The 25709-nt window shown below is 37.7% G+C and overlaps 1 protein-coding gene and 1 long non-coding RNA gene across 3 annotated transcripts in view; one reads left to right on the top strand and one right to left on the bottom strand.

Moving 5' to 3' along the window:
- LOC311611880 overlaps positions 1-25709 on the top strand; it is a 90438-nt gene that overhangs the window by 22468 nt on the left and 42261 nt on the right. For both annotated transcript variants that reach the window (XR_014793172.1, XR_014793173.1), the window contains one exon: positions 8940-9044. This is a non-coding gene — a long non-coding RNA (uncharacterized lncRNA). The remainder of the gene's footprint in view (positions 1-8939; positions 9045-25709) is intronic.
- The window catches only part of PPP1R42 (protein phosphatase 1 regulatory subunit 42), a 36866-nt gene that overhangs the window by 4335 nt on the left and 6822 nt on the right, over positions 1-25709 (bottom strand). The window contains exons 3-8 of the mRNA XM_084864402.1: positions 23797-23963; positions 22815-22953; positions 19678-19794; positions 9500-9617; positions 5363-5494; positions 2249-2408 (exon numbers count right to left, since the gene is read on the bottom strand). Coding sequence (XP_084720528.1) covers positions 2249-2408; positions 5363-5494; positions 9500-9617; positions 19678-19794; positions 22815-22953; positions 23797-23963 — 833 coding nt within the window. The remainder of the gene's footprint in view (positions 1-2248; positions 2409-5362; positions 5495-9499; positions 9618-19677; positions 19795-22814; positions 22954-23796; positions 23964-25709) is intronic.

The raw sequence follows: 25709 nt of genomic DNA, 5'->3' as shown, positions 1-25709 counted from the left end.
TAGGGGAAGGAGTAACTTGAATCAACTTTTTAGAAACTGAAAATCTATTCTTTGTGTTTGGGCTGGGTTTTTTCTTTTCTTTTCTTTTCTTTTTTTTTGGTATTTTGTTTTTAATATTTTACTGATACTTTAGCTTTCTTTTCATCTCTTAGCTCTATACTAAATTAGTAAAATGTCAGCAGTAGGCACCTCCTAAAAATCTGTATCAGGAGCTTGATGAAATTCCATCATATATTTGTTCACCTTTTATATCCAAGAGAGATAGAATTGATATTCCCACTTAGTAAGACAAATCTTTGGCGATAGCAAAACAGTATTTTGATATGTCCTCAGTAAAAAATGTCACCTGAGGAAGTAAACATTTAAAATCTTTAATATTTTTTAACATTATAAAACTGAAGGATTGAACATAATCAACCTCACTGATAGAAGCAGGACATTCTTTATGTAATATACTGTAATAACAGTATCCTCTATTCTGGCTTCTTTTAGGGTAGCCTATCTTAGCATATGTAGTAGTTAAAAATGCAGTTAGCTCTATATTTAGTGTTCTCCTAAGGAAAACAAGGGTAGAGTGATTTATTTGCTGTTTTTGTCAGTACAGTCCTGGTGACTACAGTTTTGCTTGAAACTACAAATATGTGGTATATGTCACAGTTCACAACTGATCTTAGTGTGTGTGGCAGAGTATAGAATTTACTAACATTGTTTTCTGAGGTTCTGTCCATTTTTTTTATTGTTTTCTATCTGGATGATATATGATATACTAGCAAGACCTTTCAAAATGCTTGGCAAGAAGCAAAACTCAAGAACACTGTTGTGGAATTGACACCAGTTGTGTAAATCTTTAAAAAAAAAAATGTCTGGGGTACTATGGACCAACTGGCTAAGGTTTTGATGGTAATTACAATGTACATAAGCAGTAAAGCAAATTTTCATGCAGCTTCCAGTTTTGGTGCATATGCGTGTGTGAATGGAGAGGAGGCGAGTCCAAAACTAGGGCTTCTTTTTTCTTCTTCCCAGATGAAGCATTTTTCCAGACTCTCAGTACCCTCCCTCCCCTAAGCCCACGCCAGCCTTCAAGGAATGGTGGTGGACAGTGCAGCACTGTTCTTCACGGGTCTTCGTGTGGCTCCATTACGGAAAGCTAAGTCCTCACCCCTCGATTGGACCCTGCAGAGAGGCTCTCATGACAAAGCCACCTGACCTTCAGCAGAGTTCTTGAAAAAGGAAATCTCTTCCAAAGGATGTCCTTCCAAAGTATGTCCACTGCCTGTTTTTACAGTGATTTTTAAAACCATTTTTTTTTTTTGGATCATAAGCCCCTTTGAGGATCCAATGAACTTAGGTCTCCCTCAGGGACACCAGATAGAACATTCGGTTTGGAGAAGTGGTGAGAGTAGCCAGCCTCTCCCCTCCTTCCTGCTACCAGTCACCCTTGCTGTTTTCATCCACTCACATAGTGGACTACCCATCATCATCTAGGCCTTTATTTGGTGTTCTCCTAGTAAGGAAAACAAGGGTAGAGTGATTTATTTGCTGTTTTTGTCAGTACAGTCCTGGTAACTACAGTTTGGCTTGAAGCTACAAATATGTGGTATATGTCACAGTTCACAACTGTCACAGTTCACAGCACCTTCGATATAGTCCCTGCTTAGTACTCAGACATCTCTTCCTGCTGCTTCTGGGGCCTTTCTGAGTTACCTGCCTACCTCAATGTCTAGTTGTGACTCTTAGCTTTTTGTTGTTGTTGTTAATCCTCACAGGAGGATATATTTTCCATTGATTTTTATAGAGAATGGGAGGGAGGGAGGGAGGGAAGAAGGGAGGGAGGGAGGGAGGAAGGGAGGGAGGGAGGGAGGGAAGGAAAGAGAGAGAGGGACACAGAGAGGAAGACAGAGGGAGGTGAGAGGCACACATTATTTGGTTGCCTCCCACACACACGCCAATTGGGGAACCTGTAACCCAGGTACATACCCTTTCAAACTGAGAACCTTAGGAACGCAGGCTAACTCTCCCAGCTCTTGTTGAACTAACTCTTGTACCTCAACTTTGTGATTGGGCTGAGCAACAGTTAACTTTCTCTTTTGGGCGGGGAGGGGAGCCGGGAGGGGCAGTTCTTGGCCAAGAATTAAGAACAGTGAGTTATGAGAGTCAGATGAAGGGCCTGTCTTCCTTTGTTGCTGACAGTGAGAATGTCCCATTTTCCTCCAAAAGACAAATCGCACAAAGATTTGACAGAACATACCTGGTCTCTTCGATAACTTTAGGGTTATTATCTGGGGAGTTTTCTGGAGGTGCATTTTCATTAGCACTGTATCTCAGTGAGTCAGAGAAAAAGAGTAGTTTTGGCTTACCCACTTGTGGGTAATACACAGGAACTATGTGATGCACTGCCTCAAAGGTACCTGCATACAAAGAATTAAAAGCATTCTGCTGTGAAACTAATAATTGTGGACAGAGCATTAGACTATCTAAAGTTATATTTTATGAAGTGGAATTGAGTTAAATAGAACCATGGTAAAACCAATAAAAATTAATATCCAAGATAAAAATATCATAGGCTTTCATACAGAAAAACCTACACAGGAAAATTTATAGTCAACGCTCATAGACAAAATGGGTACACCAACAGTAAATATTGACTGCCCTTGTATTTTGCTTTTCTGAACCTACTCTTTTAGAGTGTTTAGGGAGTAGATTGGTCATGCACAGTTTTTGGAATATGTTCATGCCTTTACTTTGGCACTTAACATTCCATATCGTTACAGGTCCTTCTCCCTTTCCAGCAGTGATTCCCCTCAAAGTGAGGTCTGCCTCCATCAGTTTTAATTCCCGGGGACTAGTATAGTCTGGGACATATCAATAAGCATTTATTATATGAATAAATTAATGTTTCCACTACAAAAACAAATACGAAATGATATACGTATATTTTGCATTTTGTTAAAGTGATTTTGTTTTCAATTTTGAGTTATATAGTTATGTGATTATATTTAGGACAAGTCTTTTATTGTAAAATCTTTGAAGTTTGAGGTCATAGTCCTTATTGCCTTAGCATATATCTCTAATATGGAACTCCAAATTTACAAGGCTATCAAAAGTATGTAAAAGGTCAGAGAGCACAAAAATTACTCTAAGAATTTCTGTTCACTTATGATGCATTTGGTTATACTGGGTTTCTTTAAAAGATTAATCTTAGCTCTTCTAAACATCTGAAAGTATATTGTAGATTTTAAATTGTATTTTCTAGACTTTAATTCCTGCTTTCTGTTTCTCTTGAGCAGTAATAACAGCCTTTTCATAAAGACTATAGCGTTAACTGTTGGCCACATACTAAGGATAGCGCTGTATACATGTATGTGTTGAGCAATGTCACGTTTTAAGATTGAGAGGATCAGAACTGTATCATCATTTGGGTAGAGATGGCAGTGGAGGAAGGGGCTTATTCCAATGTGTGTACTACAGAATCTGGGAAGAGTGAATTCTAGGATGCTCCCCAAGATGATAAAGATACTTGTTACCCATTACACTTAGCTACATTTAGTTTCATTACTTAGGAAAGGCAGGTTGGCATGTCCTTTGTAAAACAACCTTAGCATATTATAATCAAAACTAGAGACCCAGTGCATGAAATTCATGCAGGGAAGGGGGGTGTCCCTCAGCCCAGCCTGCACCCTCTCCAATCTGGAACCCTTCAAGGGATGTCCGACTGCCCATTTAGTGTATGCCTCTCACAATCCAGGACTGCTGGCTCCAACTGCTGGCAGTCGGACATCCTTTTCACAATCCAGAACTAGTGGCTCCCAACAGCTCGCCTGCCTCTGCCTGATTGTCCCTAACCACTTCTACCTCCCAATCTGATCACCCCCTAACCACTCCCCTGCCAGCCTCACCAATGCCTAACTGCTCCCCAGCCAGCCCAAATGCTCCTAACTGCCCTCCCCTGCAGACCTGGTCGCCCCCAACTGCCCTCCCCTGCTGGTCCTGTCACCCCTAACTGTCCTCTCCTGCTGGCCTGGTCCCCTCCAACTACCTTCCTCTGCCTGCCCGGTCACCCCTAACTGCCCTCCCTGCTTACCTGATCGCCCACAACTGCCCTTCCCTGTAGGCGTGGTTGCCCCCAACTGCTCTCCCCTCCAGGCCTGGTCCTTCCCCAACTGCCCTCCCTTGCTTGCCTGGTCTTCCCCAACTGTCCTCCTCTGCTGGCTTGGTTACCCCTAACTGCCCACAACTGCCCTCCTCTACAGGCCATCTGTGGTGGCCATCTTGTGCCTACATGGGGGCAGCCATCATCGACCACATGGGGGCGGCCATCTTGTGTCTTGGAGTGATGGTCAATTTGCATATTACTTTTTTATTAGATAGGATATGCAACTGTTGGGATTGTACATAAGAAAGGAGACATGTCACGAGTATAGGCTACAGAAGTGGTTGTGTTACATTTTTATTTTCTATCTTGATGAAAAATGTAATTTTTGCACTGTTGCTAAACAAATATACTACTGTGTTTCCCAGAAAATAAGACATTCTCCGAAAATAAGACCTACTTACAGGTTTCCTTCTGAATGAAATATAAGGCATCCCCCGAAAATAAGCCCCCCCCCCCCCAGGCTAAACAGGAGAGACTTGGTCCACTGATTCTGAAAGAAATGGAGTCACAAGAAATTCACCAGGAAATTCAGGAATTGGATTGTTATAATGATGTTCCAGAAGATGATGACATGATTGTCATTGAATAAATGAGTAAATTCTTGATACTGTAGGATTCACAGTTTGTCTGGTTTTTGTTGACAACTACCGTACTACCGTACCGTATACAGGTAATAAATTTCCTTTATTTTCATTTAACAATAAATGTGTACCATATTCTTCTTCATGGAAAAATAAGACATCCCCTGAAAATAAGACCTAGTGCATCTTTGGAGCAAAAATTAATATAAGACACTGTCCTATTTTCAGGAAAACAGGGTAGTACTAATGACTGGGGTTTCACACTTTACATAGCTGGTGTTGTTTCACCATTTACATAACTAATACCAGGCACTTTGGCCAGATAGAAAAGTACACATTTCCCTCTACCCTTATGGCTCTCTCTTTACATAGCTGATACAGTTATACGCAGTAGGAACCAAACATAGGTTTAGCTAATAGCGGCTACCATATTCAGATATAAACATTACAGGTTAAATTTCCTAGGAATTGTAAATAAGTTAAAAAATCAAAAACTTTAAACAAAATCTAAACAAAATTTGCTACAGACCTACTTACAGGTTTCCTTCTGAATGAAATTTTTTGTTGAGGAGAATATTCATTCCCTTTGCTAGTAGCAGTGTCAACTAATGAATGGCAGTCTACTTACTGATATATGGGATACTGTCATCCTCTTTCTTACTGTTCCTTTTCTTGCTGATTTTCTTGGCATCTTTGGATGCTTTCCAATTTATTAAAAATTGTCTTTCCATGCTTTTAATTTCTTTTCCATCAAGACAGTCTAGATAAAAAAAAAATTAAAAGACAATATAGACATGTCACTATATATATATTTATTGTTCAGGGGCACATAAACTTGTTACTCTACATACTGAAATAAGTATCTTTTTAAAATACTTTACACAATTTCTGTATTTTTGTCTAGATTTTATTTATTTTTAATTATTTTTAATGATTTCAACAAAATATGTGCTTATTATAAGTAACTGAAACAGGATGAGGGAAAAACATAAAACATGGATGTAATTACTACCCATACCTCTCCTTCACTGACAAAGATAATCATTGTAAACAGAATTTGATGATCCTTCAAGGATCATATTTAAATTATATTATTATTTTTTATGGTTATGCCCTAGCTGGTTTGGCTCAGTAGACAGAGCATCGGCCTGTGGACTGAAGGTCACAAGTTTGATTCTGGCCAAGGGCACATGCCCGGGTTGTAGGCTCGACCCCCATTGGGGGGTGCACAGGAGGAAGCCAATCAATGATTCTCTCCTCATTGATGTTTCTATCTCTCTCTCCCTCTCCCTTCAATAAAGAAATATTAAAAAATAAAATAAATAATTTTATGGTTATTCTCAGGAAAAATAAAAATATTTTTATCTTAAAGTGACTAAGAAGATTTACATATATAACATGTTATTTTAAAAGCACATACATTAATAATGCTTATTATATCCTGGGACATGGGCTATATAATAGGAACAACCCACATAGTTGCCCTCTTGGTTCTCTGAAATGAGATTTCAGTTATCTTTACATTTTGTTCCTTTAAATTTTTTTTTTAATTAAACATCTTAAATTAGACAAATAATTTTTGTATGTTGTAAGTATTTGGAAAATACAAAAAAAAAAAAATAATAACATTGCCTGTATTTCACCAGAAATAATGACTAAAAATCACTGATAACACTTTATTTTTAAATATATTTTTATTGATTTTTGAAAGGGAGAGGGAGAGAGAGATAGAATCATCAGTGATGAGAGAGAATCATCTATCAGCTCCCTCCTGCACACCCCCTACTGGGGATTGAGCTAGCAACCTGGGCATGTACCCTTGGCCAGAATTGAACCTGGGACCCTTCAGTTTGCAGGCCATGCTCTATCCACTGAGCCAAACTGGCTAGGGCTGATAACACTTTAGTATATTTCTTAGCAATTTTTTTGTTTTCTATGTATGTATATATGTGTATTATATAAAATTCAAATTCTCTATTTATACAGCATTACAACCTACTTTTAAATATTGTATCATGAGCATCTTACTGTGTTTTTCTTTAATAACTTTTGATAGTATTCTATAAAATTATATTTTATATTATTTTAACCACATGAATATAGGTGGCCTTCAGTTAACATTAAGATAAAATGTTATCTTTTCTAGAAAAATTTCCTTATATAGCAGTTTTAAAAAATTAAATATATTTTCTCTCATCATCCATGTAATGTCTTCTGCTAGATTCCAGGATGTAGAAAGGATGTAGAAACATTTTTTGGGTCATATTCTTATAAGAGAAAATGACAATATCCTGATAAAATATTAATTGTACTACTGAAAATGTTAACAATGGCACTTAAATATGATCTACAATATTGTTATAATCCAAATCAAGTGATGAAACTGGAAATATAAACTAGAACCATAAACTCTAGAAATAGTATAATTTTTTCTATACCTTGTCTCTTATACTTATTTTAACTGAATAATAGCACTTTCCAAATTATAATGCAAGAAATTGGCTAAATGTTTTATCATTATACATCTTAGTACTTATAACTTTATATTAAAGGTCATTCTTTACACTTAGTTTTCCTAACCACTTGTAGTGGTATATATTGATATCTTTCCAGATATGTTTTTTTTTTTAATATGTTTTATTGATTTTATACAGAGAGGAAGGGAGAGAGATAGAGAGTTAGAAACATCGATGAAAGAGAGTCATCGATCAGCTGCCTCTTGCACACCCCCCACTGGGGATATGCCCGCAACCAAGGTACATGCCCTTGACCTGAATCAAACCCGGGACCTTTCAGTCCCCAAGCCGACGCTCTATCCATTGAGCCAAACCGGTCCCGGCCCAGATATGTTTTTATTAATTGTATAATTTATTAGTATATTTTTGGATGTGTTATATGTAAGTCAGTACATATTTTTAAAACATCTATTATAAGGAAAAGGGGTGAAAAACCCAAATCTTTTACAGTAATCCCATTTCCTTATGTTAATGTTCCAGACAAAGCTGAGGAATGACTAGGTTATGCCTCAGTAAATCTGATTCTATCTAACTTTTAGCAAATGATATCGTTTGAGGTTATTAGGTGTAGAGGTGGTTCAGGAGGAGGAGTCAGGTAACTGACACAAGATCAGAGACCCATGAGATCTGTGTTAATAAGCCGCTTTCAACACAAAATTTGCTCCCATCATACTAAGTAAACAAGTGTGTAGATTGCCATTCTGTTTGATAAGGACTGGGTTACTTACAAAACAAAAATAGGTCCATATAGTTCCTTTTACTGGGACATATCAAACCAGGCCTTCAATGAACTTTGTGTGTTTTTTTTGCTTTGTATTTAGGAAAAACAAAGAAATTAAGTAGCTACATCAAAGAGAATTTGTTATATATAGAAGAAAAAGACTGTAAGGCCATATACCAAATTCTAAACAGATTTATGTGGGATTATGAATAATATTTTCTAGAAGAAATATGTATTAAATTTTATAATCATAAAATATATTATAGATGATTTATTTTTTTTTTAAACTTTGAATAAATTCTCCTTACTGGGAAATTAGTACACTTGTCTCCATATCTGTTACAGCCTATGGTACTGTATCATGAGAAATGTTTTCAGAAATGGTTCATGAACATTGGAAGATTCTTAATTATGAAACATTAATTGTATTACCTTACTCTGCTTCCTAAGGAAAGTAGACTAATACAATTGTGTGCACTGGGGAGAGAGAAGAGGAGATAGACAGTTGGGGGTGGTGCATGGCAGAATCATCTGTAGAGCTTTAAAAATTATACATGACTGTTCTCTGTCCCTTACCCTAGGCTGGTGGGGTAAATGTGGGGCAGAATATTGTGTAAAATTTTCTTGGATATTTCTGACATGCCCTTTATCAATCCCATCCTCCCTCAAGAGAATCACTGCACTAACGTTATGACTAATCAAGGTTTACTATAGCTATGAGCTTTAAAAGAGTTTTGCCATAGTTTTTATACCCATGTCACTGAAGTTCTGATATAGGAAACTGGCTCATAAATCTCCTTTGGTAGAGACCAGGCTTGTCCCTCTGATGCTAGATAAAACTTGGTCCCTCGCTGGTCTGTCTCCCCAATATAGTGCATAATGAGGAATGTTATGATTTGTAAGGGTCTCATGAAGGACACCCCACCCTGCTGCACTTTCAAATGAAAGGAACTCCTATCTGTTTTTAGGGTACCATTTGGCACATGTCAGCAGTGAAAACCTTGGTCAACAGAACCAAGCTAAAGAGGCTAATGATCTTCAGAGGACTTGTGCCTGAGAAAATTTGGCAAAAGGTGAGCAAATTCTACACATTTATGACTAACCATTTTTGTTAGTAACAACCACATTTTTTTTTTAAAGAAAGAGTCTCGCCTCAATTATTTCTGAACAGCAGATATTTTCATGTTTTATTTTTCAATTTTAACTTTTGGTGTTATTAAAAATACATAGAATTTAAAGTTGACCATTTTAAAAACTGCCTTTTTAAATTGAATTTAGTAGGTGACATTGGATAGTAAAATGACATAGATTTCAGGTGTACAGTTTTATACTGCATCACCTGTATATTGTGTGCTCACCACCCTAAGTCAAGTATCCTCCTGTCACCACTCACCCTCCCTAAACCCTCTTTTACCTGCTCCCATACAGTTGATCCAGATCACATATTTCTGAAGACTTGCTGATAAACTAACTAAAAAGTGAACCAGGTCTCTTTTTCGAAGAAAATTATATTAATATAAATGTGTACCGAGTGATTTGGAGGCCAGTATCAGTCTGTCTCTGTATTTTGGTTTGAGACAAACAGGATTTCCTTTTAGATCCATTTTCCACAGCTTCATCAATTTGCTCAGTAAAAATTCCAAATCCTATAATTATAGAAGAAAAAGACAAAATATTTCATAATTACCCATATATTTTCATTCAGTTAATTGTTTATAAAAGTAATTACTGCTTTTTTTTTGTGGAGTTCTAGCTCAGTGCCAGCTACTTAGAAGGTGTATGGTAAATCATTTTTTGATATAATGGTCTATACTAATAATGGAAAGTGGCTAAAGACAAGTCAAAAAATGAGGTCCTGAGTTTGGGGGCCAGGGAATTGTTTTTTGTCATATTCCCTTAAAGGGACCCAGTTTAGAAAAAAACTTTTGCCCCTCTGGCCATTCATCCATCCTGCAGAAGATGCTCTATTCTTAGTGGAATTTATTTATTTATTTATTTATTTTTTAAATGTAACATGTCCAACACTGAACTCTTTTTAAAAAAATATATTTTATTGATTTTTTACAGAGAGGAGGAGAGAGGGATAGAGAGCTAGAAACGTCGATGAGAGAGAAACATCGACCAGCTGCCTCTTGCACACCCCCTACCGGGGATGTGCCTGCAACCAATGTACATGCCTTTGACCGGAATCAAACCTGGTTCCTTTTAGTCCGCAGACCGACACTCTACCACTGAGCCAAACCGGTTTTGGCTCTTAGTGGAATTTATGGAAGTGTCCAGATTAAGGCAATTAAGGAGCAGTGAGTAAGCAGTCCATTGGCATTGCAAACAGTATTTACTTTTTATTTTATAAAAGAATACTTATTTATTTTAAAAATCTGTGAAAAGGTCAAGGGAAAAATATGAGAAAAAAAAATCACTTGCATGCTTATCATCCAAAGATCATTTTCAAAATGTCATATATCCTTTTGGCCTTCTTTTTTGAGCATAGGAATTTCTTTCTTAAACTGTCATGTGGGTACAGTTTTGTTTTATGTATATCATAAACATTTGTGTGTTTTTTGGTTTTTAAAAAATATATTTTATTGATTTTTCACAGAGAGGAAGGGAGAGGGATAGATAGTTAGAAACATCGATGAGAGAGAATCATCGACCAGTTGCCTCCTGCACACCCCCTACTGGGGATATGCCCACAACCCATGTACATGCCCTTGACCAGAATCGAACCTGGGACCTTTCAGTCCGCCGACCGACGCTCTATCCACTGAGCCAAACCAGTTTCGGCCATTTGTGTGTTTTTATAGTTACAAGAAAATCAGCTAATTGATATTTCAAGGAGTAGTTAAGTTATACCATGGTCTACAATCCAAATGAATGTCAGGAAAACAGACTAATAGCATTTAAGAACCTGCTCTCTCAGTTTGTCCTCCTCCCAATTTGGGTTTCTTTTTCCATTGTCACAATTCTTTTGTTCAATGCTTGTTTTTTGTCCCTTTTCTTGTTTTCTCTCCTTCCTCATTTTTTAATATGTATATTTTATTTTAGATATTTAACGGAAGTGAAATATACTTGGACTATTATATGTGTCATAGAGTTCTGTTTTTAATTTTTGAAATCAGATAAATTTAGTCTATATGAATTACTTAAAAACAAGCAATGCAGAAACTGTTTTCTACTCTATAGCCTTGAATTGCTTTTATAAAATTTGGTAACCAAAGGCAAAAAATAAAGGAAAGGAAAACTACCTTTAATAGAACAAAACATTAATGAAAGCAAATATGTTGCTGCTAAAAAAAAAAAAAAAAAGTTGATAATTCTGTGGAGAGCATAATCCAGGGCTCAGGACTGAAGGATGAAGTTACAACTTTTGAAAGAGCTTTCTTATAAGTCAACTACATGACAGTGGACCAAAAGCTTCTCTGTTGACCAAAATTAAGAGAATGAAAATTAGCCTGGCTGGAGTGGCTCAGTAGTTGAGCATGAACCTATGAACCAGGTCACCGTTCAATTCCTTGTCAGGACACATACCCGGGTCGTGGGCTTGATCCCCAGTGGGGGCATGCAAGAAGCAGCCAATTGATAATTCTCTTACCATTGATGCTTTTGTCTCTCTCCCTCACTTCCCCTCCTCTCTTACAGCATTTGTTTAACAGTGTTTGATAAGCCATAATTACTTTATGTGAGAGTTTCTCTCTGTTTCTCTTAGTCTAAAAACCTCTAAGGACGGAATTGTGCATTATATTTTTTAGTGTTGAATACGATGTCCCATCACCCAAAAGTTAAGTCATAATAACAATAGGAGAACTTTACATTTTCATAGATAAAAGAGTCCTGTAGAGTTTTGTTAATTGCCCCTCACTTGATAAATGACCCTCAACATACTCCCTCCAGTGCATGTTTATTTAAGACTAAACTAATCCTGTGCTGAAATATGATTACCCTTTGGATACGCTCTGGTTGCTCATTGCCTTCCTGTCTTTAATAAAACGCTTTCACTTTCCTATTCTTCAATAAGTTCCTAAAGGGAGCAGACACTTTTCTGGACAGCCTCTGTTTGATAAATGATCATGTCATGCTATCACTTAGAGCGCTGCCGAATCCCGAGGAGCCAGCTCTATTTCCCATGCAGGGCTGGCGCTGGGCTCCTGTAGGGGCGCCGGCAGCACCGGCAGGGCTCCCTCTGCAATTAATGATGGCCACGGACGAACCTGTATCTGACCAGCATGCTCCAATTTTTATCGGAAACGTCTGGCCCAACTGTCTTCACTAAATCTAAAGACAGCCATTTGTCATCCCCCTGACTGCCTGTCATCATCTGCCTGGGGAAATCTATAATTTTTGGCTTGTTTCTGACTAAACTGTGGAGTAAATAAATTTATCTTCGGGTTACTCTGCTTGTCAGGATCAATACTGAGCAGAGGTTGAATAAATTAGAAACTGGAAAAACATGACAGGCCATATTGGTTTATTCGTTCGTTGGTGTCTTATAAAATATTTAGTTCGTTGGTGTCTTATCAAATATTTAGTTTATATAAGAGGCAAACACATCAAAATTTTTATTTCCACCAATTACTCGAAGATACTTTACCTCATGATAAATGGCCATCAGGAAACTAATGAAGTAAATCACTAATATATTTGACTGTGAGATTAACTTTTCAGATAATTTTATTTATTTAGCAAATTTTGCTATCATAAAAACTTTAGGTATAAATTAACATTTAAAAAATTTTTCACATTTTATAAATTTTTATAATCATGGTATTTAATTGATTTAATAGTGTCAGCAAGTTATATAATGTTGGCCCTATTGAAGTTCATGGCTCATCCAACTACTTGGAGATATGAAAACTTTTATTGTAACTGGTCATTAAAGTATTTAATATTTTAATACATTTTTTCTATAGCTCCTATTTAAGAAATATATTTCTGTAGCTATTTAAGGATCTATAGAAAAAAAATGCAAAGAAATTTTAACCAAAAGTGAATGTCATTTAAACAAGAGCACTGTGAGTGAAAGGAAGGAGTTTCTAAACTATGGAGTGTTGTGTGGCCTAACCTCTCTTTCTCCTCCTCCTCGAGGGCTGACTTTGCCACCAGTTTTATTGGGAAGAATTGGGTCCTCCACCTACAGAGTTTTCTCATTTATCTGCTCTGGGTCTCATACTTCCTTTCTTCTTTCACATTTTTCTCAACCAAGAAAGAGTCCCACCTCGTTTTCTAAATTAATTAGTTCTCTCCATTCCTTCCTCTCTTCCACAGGCCTCCTCCTCTTGGAATCTTCTTTCTCTTTCATTGTCCCCTTCTCCTTTGGCTTTTATCCTGTCTCTTTCCCACCATCACTACACTCTTGAAAGAGTACTAGTCCACACCAGTGTGTCTCAAACTTTATGTGCTTGAGAATCACCTAGGGATCTTATTTATTTATTTATTTATTTATTTATTTATTTATTTATTTATTTATTTATTTTATTTTTTAAAAATATATTTTATTGATTTTGTACAGAGAGGAAGGGAGATAGATAGCTAGAAACATCGATGAGAGAGAGTCATCGATCAGCTGCCTCTTGCACACCCCCTACTGGGGATATGCCTGCAACCAAGGTACATGCCCTTGACCGGAATCAAACCTAGGACCCTTCAACCCCCAAGCCGATGCTCTATACATTGAGCCAAACCGGTTTCAGCTAGGGATCTTATTTAAATGCAGTTTCTGATTTGTTAGGTCTGGGGCAGAAGGTGAGATTTTGCATTTTTGAGGCTGAAGTTCTGGTCCTAGGACCACATTAGAAGTTATGAGTCAATGCCACTGCCTCTGCTTCCTTAATCACTGGGCACTCCTGCAGTCTGTGGCTTCTGAACTTTTAGATTCATCCCTTATCATCTTATCACATTGCCAACCTCAGACTTTCTCAGTCTCAGTTCTATGAAGCACTTCCCTCCTCACCGCTCCCCCTTCATGGCTTTGTGATTCCACATTCTTCAGGCTCCTGCATCTTGCATGAATCTCTAACCCCACAAGTAACAACCTTATGCCATAAGAATCTCTAAGGTATAAACATTCTGTTTTCTAAAAGCTGCTTTTGAGAACAGAGAAAACATCTCATAAAAAACAGTTCTATACCTGGCAGACTGTTGCCTGGATAGGGCAGCCATAAAACAACCTATTTAAAAGAGGGGGGAAACAAAGACTGTGGCGATGGTGCTATAAAATCTCCTCATAGTGCATCGCCAAGTTTCCCAAGCACTAGTGCTCTCTCTGGGGAGCAGAAGCAGATGTGGCATCAATTCGGATTCTTCCTTTTCCATAGTTTACATTTATTCCTCCCAGTGTTTGTTTTATTTATTTATTTTTTCTTCCCTGGACCACAGCAAAATGTAAAATCATGACTAGAAAAATGCATTTCCCCCACCCCCCATTCTGCATTTGCAGACATTTCACAAAAAGGAGAATGTCCATGTTGATATTAGTAAAACACATCTATTACACCAAGAAAGGAAGGGTCATCTATACGTGAGAAGAACCAGATTTTGTGGGATGCCACATTGAGCGTTTCATCATACTGGCATATCTAGTCAGTCTCATCCAAGATGACAGTTTCAGTGACTGCTTAACCAATTTGCCGAAGAAGTATACTATCCACTGAGCTCTGTCCTATATCCAGTTGTCTGCCTGATATTTTCTAGGTAACATTTTAAAGGCATCTCAAAATTAATCAAAACTCATGATCTTCTCCCTCTTCCCCAAACCTGACTCTTGAGTTCTCTGTTTTCCATGGTGCAAGGCTTGACTCTTGACTTTTGCTACATTCCTTATATCACCACCAAATCCTGTCTATTTTACTTCCTAAATAACTTTCTGATATGTTCATTCGTATCATTTTTATCCCAACCCTATTCAAGTTTCCGCCATCTCTCCCCTTTCTAACTAGTCAGGCTTCTTTCAATCTATTCTCTTTACCAAGCATGTCAAACTCAGAGGCTAACATGGGCCAAGTAAACAAGGTTTAAGTTTATGTGGGCTGCAAAAAAACAAAAGCTTCAATTTTCATAGAAACGTAGGTTTCTTTTGATAGAGACATGCTGAAAACAAAGGGCTAAAATAAATGAGTAATCATTAACATAAAATAATAGAACATTTTAATAAAAATTAATATTTTTTCTTGAACATTAACTTACTAGACACTGAATAAATGCACACATTAATAAGCATAACACAAATACACTTCTTATTTTTCTCATTCTCCGAAGGTGAACTATTTCCTGTTGCACACACCAAACAAGTTAGTCCAAGACTAATGATGTGGCAATCGCTGCTAGTATTAGTGGAGAGAAATGGTGCGCCTGTGAGTAAGGCACGTAAGGGAAATGAATGCAACATGATAGTAATCCGTCATTAGCGAACATTGTAGTTCATTATTAATAATTATGTACAACAGGATATTGTAAAAATTAAGTTACGAAATTTTGATTAAAACGTTTCTTACATACTGTTATATTGGTTGGGCTGCAAAAATATTTGTTGTGGGCCGCATATGGCCCAGGGGCTGTGAGTTTGACATACTTTCTCTAAACTGTAGCCATACTGATCTTTTCAAAATGCTAATTACTTTATTCCTGGCTTAAACACCTTTAGTGTCTCCCCATTGTTCTTAGGATGTAGACAGACCTCTATTATGACCTATGCAACTTTTACCCACCAATTTATTTGCACTATGGTTCACCTTCACTCTGCTTCCTGTTTCTCATTTTTGCATGCTTTGACCTGCCTCAGGGCCTTTGCTATTCTGTTTACCTGGTAAACCCTTTACTCTCAGAGAGCAGCTCAGCAATCCCTTCCTAAGGGAAGCTGTGACTGAGTTTCCTAACTAAGGCAAATCCCCCTATTTTAGGCTCTCAGAGCCACATACTTCCACTTTGTACTATTCACCATGGGTGCATTTTTACATTTGTTTTTGCCAGATTATTTGCTTAATGTTTCTTTTCCTCTCAATGCTGAGAGCTCTTCAGGGCCAAGGACTGTATCTGTTTTTGCTTGCTGTTGTCTAATAAGCGTTGCCACATGATAGGTGTTTTGAATGGATGGATAAGAAGAAATGAATGAGTGCATGGATGAATGGATCTGGGGTTAGGAGCAGGACAGGAATTGTAAAGGAGAAATTATATGGAACCATTTTTAAATATTTGCTTAGAGGGCTACATACATGGAAAGAAAAAGACTAGATTAAGCTTCTCTTTCATTTCCTCCTCTACTTCTCCACTGTCCCCACTTCCTCTTCTGCTGCCCCAGTTCTCTGTGTGGGACCAGCTTTGGGTTAGTGAATAGGAGAGATGAGGGTAGGGTTAGACAGCTGTGGGTCTGTAGAAGAGGTAAGGGAATAAACCCAAAATAGCAGGAAGGACAGAAGCCACTTAGCCTCCCCACTTTTCCCAGGTCCTGCTCCTCCACCTCTAACGTGGCCTCCCCGCTGCAGCTCTAGGCGAGGGCATGGATATTGCTTTGGAAAATCTGTGTTTCCCATTGACCCATTTCTCTCTGTTTCTTTTTCTTAATCCTTTCACAGAGCTCTAGTATTTTAGTTGTCATGGCAGTACTTTTCCTTGTTATTTGTGTTCCTTTTAAATTTTCTTAACTATCTTCCTCACTGCTCAAACCATAACCTTGATTGGAAGATTCAAAGTTATTTAACCATCCAAGGGACCATTTTTTTTTTCCTCTCCATTTATCTTATTTCATGTATTTTCTGTCGATGCATTTGAGGAACCTATGGTTGTTCGTGTCAAACAGCTGCTCCAATGCTAAAAACCTTGGGGTAATTACAGTGGTTTTGTGAGGATTCTCTAATGATGTCCACTTCTTTTTCCCATTGGCACAAAGCTGTCTGTCGCTGAAGTCTCTTAGGATGGATGTCAGTGACCTAATGTATGGCATGTTGAGCTTTCTCTCCCATAGCACAGGGTTTGATGTTAGCAGCTTCTGGGCAATTTCAATCAAGGAGTGCAAATAATGGAAAAATTAAAGCCAAAAAAAAATTGGAGATTTGGCCCCAGGAATACATACAGAGAAATATTATAGGTTAACATTATGATGCTAAACTTCAACATGTCCTTTGATTAAGCCTTCAGAGGATGATATAAAATGGACCACAAAGGCACATGTCAAGTGGACCCCATGCAAGATTATTATATTCGGATTTCCACGAAGCTGTGGCTGGGCATTTTTTATTGTGTCTTCTTGCTGGAAATAAAAGAACTTGAGATTTTGTCCTCACTCCTTGTATATCTTCTCTAATGGGAGGGAAAAGCAACCTTTGGCATATACCAACCTCTGGATTTGCTGAATGTTTTCTTTTTAAGGTATTATGTCCACATAGTCTTTTCATTTTCCTTTCTCTTATTTTTTAGTTTATATGTGGAAATTTCAGGTATGGGAAATATTTCGTGAAAAGCATGCAGTTTCTCAAACCATAACAAGGAAGAAAGTTTCTAGTAAGTTTCTGTGGCTTTGGGTAGAAGAAAAACAATGCAAACCCTTGCCAAGGCACTCTGTTCTGAAACATACGTAATATATGATACTTGACCCAACTTAGTTTGTTGTTAAATCGAATGCATTTTTATTAACATCTTATCTGCCCTCATGTCAACCATTCAATAGCATTCAGTGCAAGTGGCCATTCCCTCTTTCTCGAAGTTCTTTTTTCTCTTGTCTTCTCTTGCATCATTGGCTTCTGGTGCCTTCTCATCTAAAGTATTGGATTGTTTCTGTGCTTAATGTTGGCCTCATTTATTCTTTGTCTCTACTATCTTTTACCCAGTTGCATGGTTCTAAATATCATATAAATGCTGTTGACTCCCAAACTTTCCAATCTTATTTCTCCTTTAAACTTCACAATACCTACTTGACATATCCATTTCAATGTCCAATAGATATTTCAATAGAAGGAATTATTTTATTCCTTCCTTGTGTTCCCCAGCCTTTACAGGGTACCACTATCTCCCCAGTTCCTCACATAGGAGCTAGGAGTCATCCTTGATTCTTCTTTTTTTATTTTTATTTTTTTATTACTACATATCCTATTCAATAGGCAAGTTCTATGGGTTCAACCTGTAATTCATTCATTCCTTTTCATCTCCAAGCAGCTATCTTCTCATATCTAACCTCTATGGTAGTCTCCCATCTGGTCACTTTACTGTCATTCTTTGTTGTTGCTAATCCTTATGCAAGGATATTTTTCCATTGATCTTTTAGAGAAAGTGGAAGAGAGGGGAAAAGACAAAGAGATAGAAACATCGATGTGAAAGAGACACATTGATTGGCTGCCACTTGAACATCACACACTGGGGCCGAGAATCTAGCCTGCAACCTAGGAACATGCCGTTGACCAGAATCGAACCTGAGAACCTTCATTCCTCAGGTCGACACTCTATTCATGAGCCAGGCTAGGGCTACTGTCATTCTTGCAATTATTCTTCACTGCTGATAAAGAATTCTGTTAAAATATAATCCTTCAAGCCGAAACCAGTTTGGCTCAATGGATAGAGAGTCGGCTTGGGGACTGAAGGGTCCTAAGTTCGATTCCGGTCAAGGGCATGTACCTTGGTTGCGGGCATATCCCCCGTACGGGGTGTGCAAGAGGCAGCTGATCGATGACTCTCTCTCATCAATGTTTCTAGCTCTCTATCTCTCTCCCTTCCTCTCTGTACAAAAATCAATAAAATATATTTTAAAAAAAATAAAAATATAATCCTTCGAGTGACTTCCTATTGCACTTAAAATCAAGCTCATGACCATGACCTAAAAGGACCTTTATGATTTGGCTCCTATACGTTCCTTCCTAATCTTATGTTATACTGTTTTCTATTCATTCAAAAATTACTTTTGCTAACATTTTAGAAACTGAGCTAGATTCTGAGGTCATATCACAGTAAACTGGCCTGTTTTTTGTTTCTGGGACACTTTAAGCTCTCTTTGGACTCAGAACCTTTGTATTTTTTGTCCCCTATGCCCAGCATGTTCTTTATTAGCTCTCTTCTCAGATTTCTTCTTTCTCATCCTTTAGATCTCAGTGTAAGTGTCATTTGCTCAGAGGACTTTCTTGATAACCTGAATGTCCCATTATGTCATCTACCTAATTTCTTCAGAGTGCTTTTCACAATCTTCTCTCCTATTTTTTCCTGATCCCCTCCCCTGTCTCACTGTAATATAAGCTCCTTGAGGGTAGAGAACTTGTCTTATTTATCATTGTATCCCCAGTGCCTAGAAAATGTTTCTCCAGGGGACACACAGTCATCATTTTGAATAGTCATCAATTTGATGGGGAGGTTCAGAAAAAGCTACACAAGGGAGATGGTTCCCCCAAGGAGCAGAAAATTCAGGTCTAGTCATAGTTACTAGAAACTCATTCATTGGGAGATCAGAGGTAAGGGACAAGAAATCTAGTTCTACAGGGGAATATTCGGTGGAAAATATAACAGAGGAAAAAGCATAACTTCCTACTCAGAGAAACTTTTTTTCTGTTGGTGAGTGTTGGAAGCATTGGATATAGAAGAGAAAATCAGACAAGAGGGCATAATTATACAAATAAGTATACTAAGAAGCAAAAATTAATAAGCTAGTTTTTAGAACAAATCAGAATAATTTTTACAGTAATACATTTTATAGTAATTTCAAGTAAATATTTTAAAATTAATATTTCTTTATACTACCTTCACATTCAGAAGTTGATTGTCAACTGCTATGAGCTCATTAAGATTTTCCAGTATTTCTAAGTCTTTTATGTCATCAATATTATTATTGCTGATATTCAATATAGAGAGGGATTTCTGTAAGGAAATAATTAAATTAGCATTAGTAAACAACCTAATTAAGTGCTATATATAGGAACCAGAAATCCTAATTTGTGAAAATTTTAAGATTGTTCAGTTTATTTTGCTTTTTAGGCAAGAAAATAAAAATCTATGAAGATTTTGTTTCTATGTTATATATTTTTTCATATGTAATGTTTAGAACTATAGTAATTGTGATATAATTGTGATAAAACTTACCTATCCTATTTAATAAAGAGGTAATATACAAATGAACCCTCATGCACTCACAAGATGGCTGCCTACGACCAGGCCAGCAGGGGGGTTAGTGAGGGATGACCAAACAACTGAACAAGCAGGCTGCGTGGGGAGACCAGGCCGGCAGGGGGTGCCATAAGAGGTGACTAGGCTGGTGTGGGGGGGCGGCAGATGGGGGCTACCAGGCCATGGGGGAGCAGTTGGGGGTGACCAGGCTGGCACAGGGAGGGGTCAGTTGAGGGTGACCCGGCTGGCAGGGGTGGCAGTTAGTGGTGACCAGGCCGGTGGGGGGGTGCAGTTGGGGGTGACCAGGCCGGTGGGGGGGTGCAGTGGGGGGCGACCAGGCAAGCAAGCAGGTAAGCAATTAGGAGCCAGCAGTTCAGGATTGTAAGAGGGATGTCTTACTACTGGTTTAGGCCCCCAGGAACGGGCCTAAACTGGTGGTCATACCTCCCCTGAAAGATCCTGGATTTGAGAAGGTACAGGCAGGCTGGTCTGAGGGCCCCCCCCTACCCTTTCTCCGCCTCCCCACCCTTTCCCTGCCCCCCCCCTCGTGCATGAATTTCATGCACCAGGCCTCTAGTCCTATATAATAAAAGGCTAATATGCAAATTGACTAAACAGTGGAATGACTGGTCGCTATGACGTGCCCTGACCACTAGGGGGCAGACACTCAATGCAGGAGCTCAGCCAGAATCTGGGCTCATGGGTGGTGGCAGTGGTGAGAGCCTCTCCCACCTCTGCAGCAGCCCAACTGCCAGCTTAGGCCCACTCAATCACCTCTATGTGATGTTAGGTGACAGCTGGAGCATCCCCTGAGGGCTCCAGATTGTGAGAGGGTGCAGGTCGGATTGTGAGAAGGACACCCCCCACACACACACCAATGCACAAATTTCGTGCACCGGGCCTCTAGTATTTTGTAAGGTTAATCAAGGGATAAGAGAAATTTATAGAAAAAAGAAGCTAAGAATCAAGAAGCAAAGAAAAGAAAAGGTATCCCGATGAACAAATGATAACAATGTAGAAAACATATTTCAGTTTGAGCAAGTTACTATTTTGTGTTAAAAGTCACTAAAATTTGTACTCACAAAGGAAGAATTTTTTTGTCTGTTTTTCTAAGTAGAAAACACTGACCAAGACTTAAAGAATTAATTAAACACTGTTAAAGAATTAATTTTATCTTTATGTAGTTTTCTCTTAACAATCCATATGTTCTGAAGCTACTTAGAATAATAAGCTAATTTAAAAGAATTTCAACATCAGCTATTAATGAGGACATAAATATACAACACAGCAACACTGAATAAAAGCCATCTTAAAATCTAAGTCCAGGATTCTCTACAAAGATTGCATCCACACACAGATAACATAGAGAAGATATTTCCTGGCACTTTTTAAGACTTGGAATATAGATTTAAAAATTATGCCTTATATTTAGAATTTCAGAATCTGCTTGAATATATGCAAAAATTGAGTAAGCAAAAATATTTTCAGCAGTGTTTTGTAGTAAAACTATCCATTCCCACAATGTTGTCAGTCTACTTGGATCAGTTGAGGTTGAGCTCAGACACAGTTGATTCTATGGGGAGGATAGAGGGATAGGATAGAAACCAAGTCACCTCTTTCTTTTCCTATTTAAAGCACTATCCTTTCATTATTATATGTTTGGTTAAAAAACCTTATACTGCCCTCCATTTCTTGGCCCTCTGAAATAAAACCAACAAGATCTGTAAATATAACAACCATGTTCCATTGCCCAGAACCAAAGGTAGCTTAGTTTTCCTCTAACAAATCCTGCTTTGAGGATTAGCAAAAGTCTCTATGGCGCCCTCTGCTTGCTCAACTCATTGTGACACTTCCATGTGATGTCAGGTGTCAGCTGGAGCATCAAATCCAGCACTCTCAGATCTATCTGCACAGCCATATGTAGTGCACTCTAAAATCAAATCAGAATTCAGCGAAAAAATGACTTGTTGTAATGATTTTCTAGGTTGTTTAAAATTTTCCTAATGTGCACTCCTCTTTCCTTAGGCTTTTTAAAAATATATATTTTATTGATTTTTTTTTTTTACAGAGAGGAAGGGAGAGGAATGGAGTGTTAGAAACATCAATGAGAGAGAAACATCCATTAGCTGCCTCCTGCATACCCCCACTGGGGATGTGCCTGCAACCAAGGTACATGCCCTTGACCGAAATCAAACCCAGGACCCTTCAGTCTGCAGGCCGACGCTCTATCCACTGAGCCAAACCAGTTTCGGCTTTCCTTAGGCTTTTTGAGTTATGATAATCAACAAGATTAAAATTATGAGTGAATTAATATTGTTAGGACTTCATACTTTACTCAGGGGTCTTCAAACTACGGCCCGCGGGCCACATGCGGCCCGCAGAGGAGTCTGATCCGGCCCGCCAGGTTTTTTGGGCAGTGAGCGCAGCCAAGGTGTTACAGTAGGAATTAGTAGTTCATATAGTCCGGCCCTCCAGCTCTCTGAGGGACCGTGATCTGGCCCCCACTTTAAAAAGTTTGAGGACCCCTGCTTTACATAATCTGTTAATATCCTTTTAATTCTTCCAATAGCCCTAGAAGTAGATTTTATCCCTACTTTATAGCTGCTGAGTCTCTGAGGAATTATGTGGGAAAAATTAGTTTTAGCCCTCAAACTAACTCTCAGTTGGCCTGTAACTATTCAGAGAATCTACATATCCAAACAAATCTTCACCACCTTCCTGGTCCATAACTTAATTACGACGTTCTCTGTTAGAATACTCAAATGCAGCCTTACTGCCAGAGAGTGAAGGCTTCTTGGATCAAACAGAAGCTTTTCTCCAAGGGGAAGCTTCTGACTCTCAGTGTGGAGCTCTCTCAGTCCTTCCAATCCTTCCAGACCTTCTACGACAGCAATGTAATTGCCTCCCAAATACCTGCAAAATGGAAGACATAATTTTAACCAGACATTCTATGAACACCATGGTCTTTAAACATGATAAAACTATAACAAAATCATTGAACTGTGTGAAAATTATACATACAGAATGTTCTCTTTATACTGAATTAATGAAAAGTTTATATTATTTTTACATGTAATTTAGTCTAAGAGATTTTTTTTCAAGGAGAGAATGGTAATAATCCTTATTAAACTGTTTACCCATACTCCTCGTATATAGAGTGCAGAAGACTCACCTAGGGTTGTAGATTTAAAAATGAAGATTTCTGGGCCTAACCCACAGATATTCTGGTTTGACTATCTAAAGAATCCAGCATTTCCCACCCCACTGTCCTCTCCCCATTCTAAGGCCCCTGGCCCACTTTTTGAGAAGCACTGATAGTTCTTTTAGTCTGGGGAAATTGGATCCACCAGTCTTCATTGTTTAATTAAAATCATTATAGGCAGAGTAAATGCCTTTTTATAATGAAGCCTACATCAGCATTCATTTTATGACCCTGTCCTTTTCAGAAATGTGATTCTGAAAGGCACAAAACTCATTTGAGTTCTATGGAAACTTTTCTCACTATTTGAGCCTACATAATGATGTTTTTAGGTTTTTCTGTAAGCCCTTAAGACAACCTCCTGCAAAAGAAAAGTGTAACAGACTTTATAAAACACAGATTGTTTGATGTTACATTTGAAACAATTATTTTGTATTAATACTACTAAAAGAGAATAAAGATTGTGGCCTGTTCCACAAAAAAAAACCCACAGATAATGGAAATACCTGCATGCAAAAATATTGCTGTAATGATGACAATTAAATAAAAGCACTTACAGTTTTTCCAGTTTCTTTAATGAACTGAGGTTCTCTATACAGGAAATACAATTGTTTTGTAGGTACAGGTGAGTCAGATTTGTGGCAAAATTCAAGTTAGTTATTTGACTAATATGGTTATCATACAAATATAAAACACTAAGATTTTTACAAAGAGAGAGATCATCCTAAAATAAAAACAAAAACAGGTCATACTTAATTTTTCTTGAAAACTTGTTTGTTTTTAAGATAGTTTTTCACTTAAATCATTCTGTAATATTAATAAGTTTAATATAAAAGAACAATATATCTTCTTAGCACAGTCAAAACAAGACTAAAGTAACTACAAAATTAGTTCTAGGCTTTAGTATTCTGTAACTATATCTATAAAATTGTATTTGTTAAGAAATATTTTCCCAGTGCAACCAATTTTTCTTAGAAGCAATTAGGCTTCTCTGGAAGTTGAAGCATTTAAAAAAAATTATTGCTCTAACATTAGAAATCAGATCTTCTGCCGAAACCGATTTGGCTCAGTGGTAGAGCGTTGGTCTGTGGACTGAAAGGTCCCGGGTTTGATTCTGGTTAAGGGCATGTACTTTGGTTGCGGGCACATCCCCGACAGGGGGTGTGCAAGAGGCAGCTGGTCGATGTTTCTCTCTCATCGACATTTCTAGCTCTCTATCTCTCTCCCTTCCTCTCTGTAAAAAATAAATAAAATATATAGGATTTGAAGTAACTGTTGTGATTTATAATACTGAAAATTGGAAATCAGCTAGATATTCAAGAACAATGGATTGATAAAGAAACTATGATAATGCCATTGAAAGAAATACCATATAGCCATTAAATATCCTTTAGTTTCTTTAGTGATATCTTATAGATTTCATAATAGAATGAGAATAGTACATTCTATTGTGAACCACTATTATAAAATCACATGAATGTATGCCTAGAATAAAGACTGGAAGGACATTTTCCTAAATGTTAATAGTGATTTTCTCTACATGGTAAAATTAAAGAGTCAGTTTCTTTCTTTTCATATGTATTTTATACAAATGAACACCAATTACAGTTGAGATAAGAAAGATAATTAAAGGTATTTTAAAAGGTTGTCATTTCTTGTGTGCTGGTAAAGTCAGCCTAGACTGAGTAGGCAAGAGATAGAGTGAAGTTTTGCTCAAAAATAGCTCAGCTTTTGTTATGATCTTCTAAAATACAACCACATCTTGGTAACTTTAAGTTTACAAGTTATTCTCAGTGTAAGTTGCCTTACATCAGTTTACTTTCCTCCTAACATCCACACTGAAGGAGCATTGATTGAGAGGGGCCAAACAACTTTACAGGGAGGTACTGGAGAAGGCAGCCTAAATATAGTATGGTGAAGTAGAGAGCTTTGGGCAACCAAAGAGAAACGTGAGATTTGGGCCATTGGGTTCATGAGAGAAGGATCACCAGAGAACTGGAAAAAGATGTAGAATGGGAACTGGGTAGGGTCTCTGAAAAAACAAACAAACAAAACTTCCGTTGTCTTAATTGACAATATTGCTTGGGGCTTTGGTGTTTTCAAAATGTATTCATTCATTCAGTAAATATTTATTAAGCACTTAAAATGAGACAGGCACAGTATTGGATGGGGAATTCAGAGTGATGTGAAGAAAATAAACATATTCCCTGCCCTCATGTGGGTTATATGTTTCCAAGAAATTTCCTCTCATCTATAGTCTTTAGTATTTTATTATAGATAATGGATACCAATACAAATGGCCCAAATGGGTTATTGTTGTCTTTAAAGTTTCCCAAATTAATGTCAAGAACGATCTGAACACAGAGAAAATGTAATTTCAGAGTATATCCAAGTGAACAAAATGTTGTCTGATGTAACTGAAAGAGTATAACCATTAAATTCTGTGGGGAAAAGATTTCCCTGTTAAACT

The sequence above is a fragment of the Pipistrellus hanaki genome, assembly GCF_964339955.1.
Source record: "Pipistrellus hanaki genome assembly, chromosome: 17".
NCBI classification, from domain to species: domain Eukaryota; kingdom Metazoa; phylum Chordata; class Mammalia; order Chiroptera; family Vespertilionidae; genus Pipistrellus; species Pipistrellus hanaki.
The sequence above is the reverse complement of the archived record's forward strand: the minus strand, read 5'-3'. Positions and strand labels throughout refer to the sequence as shown.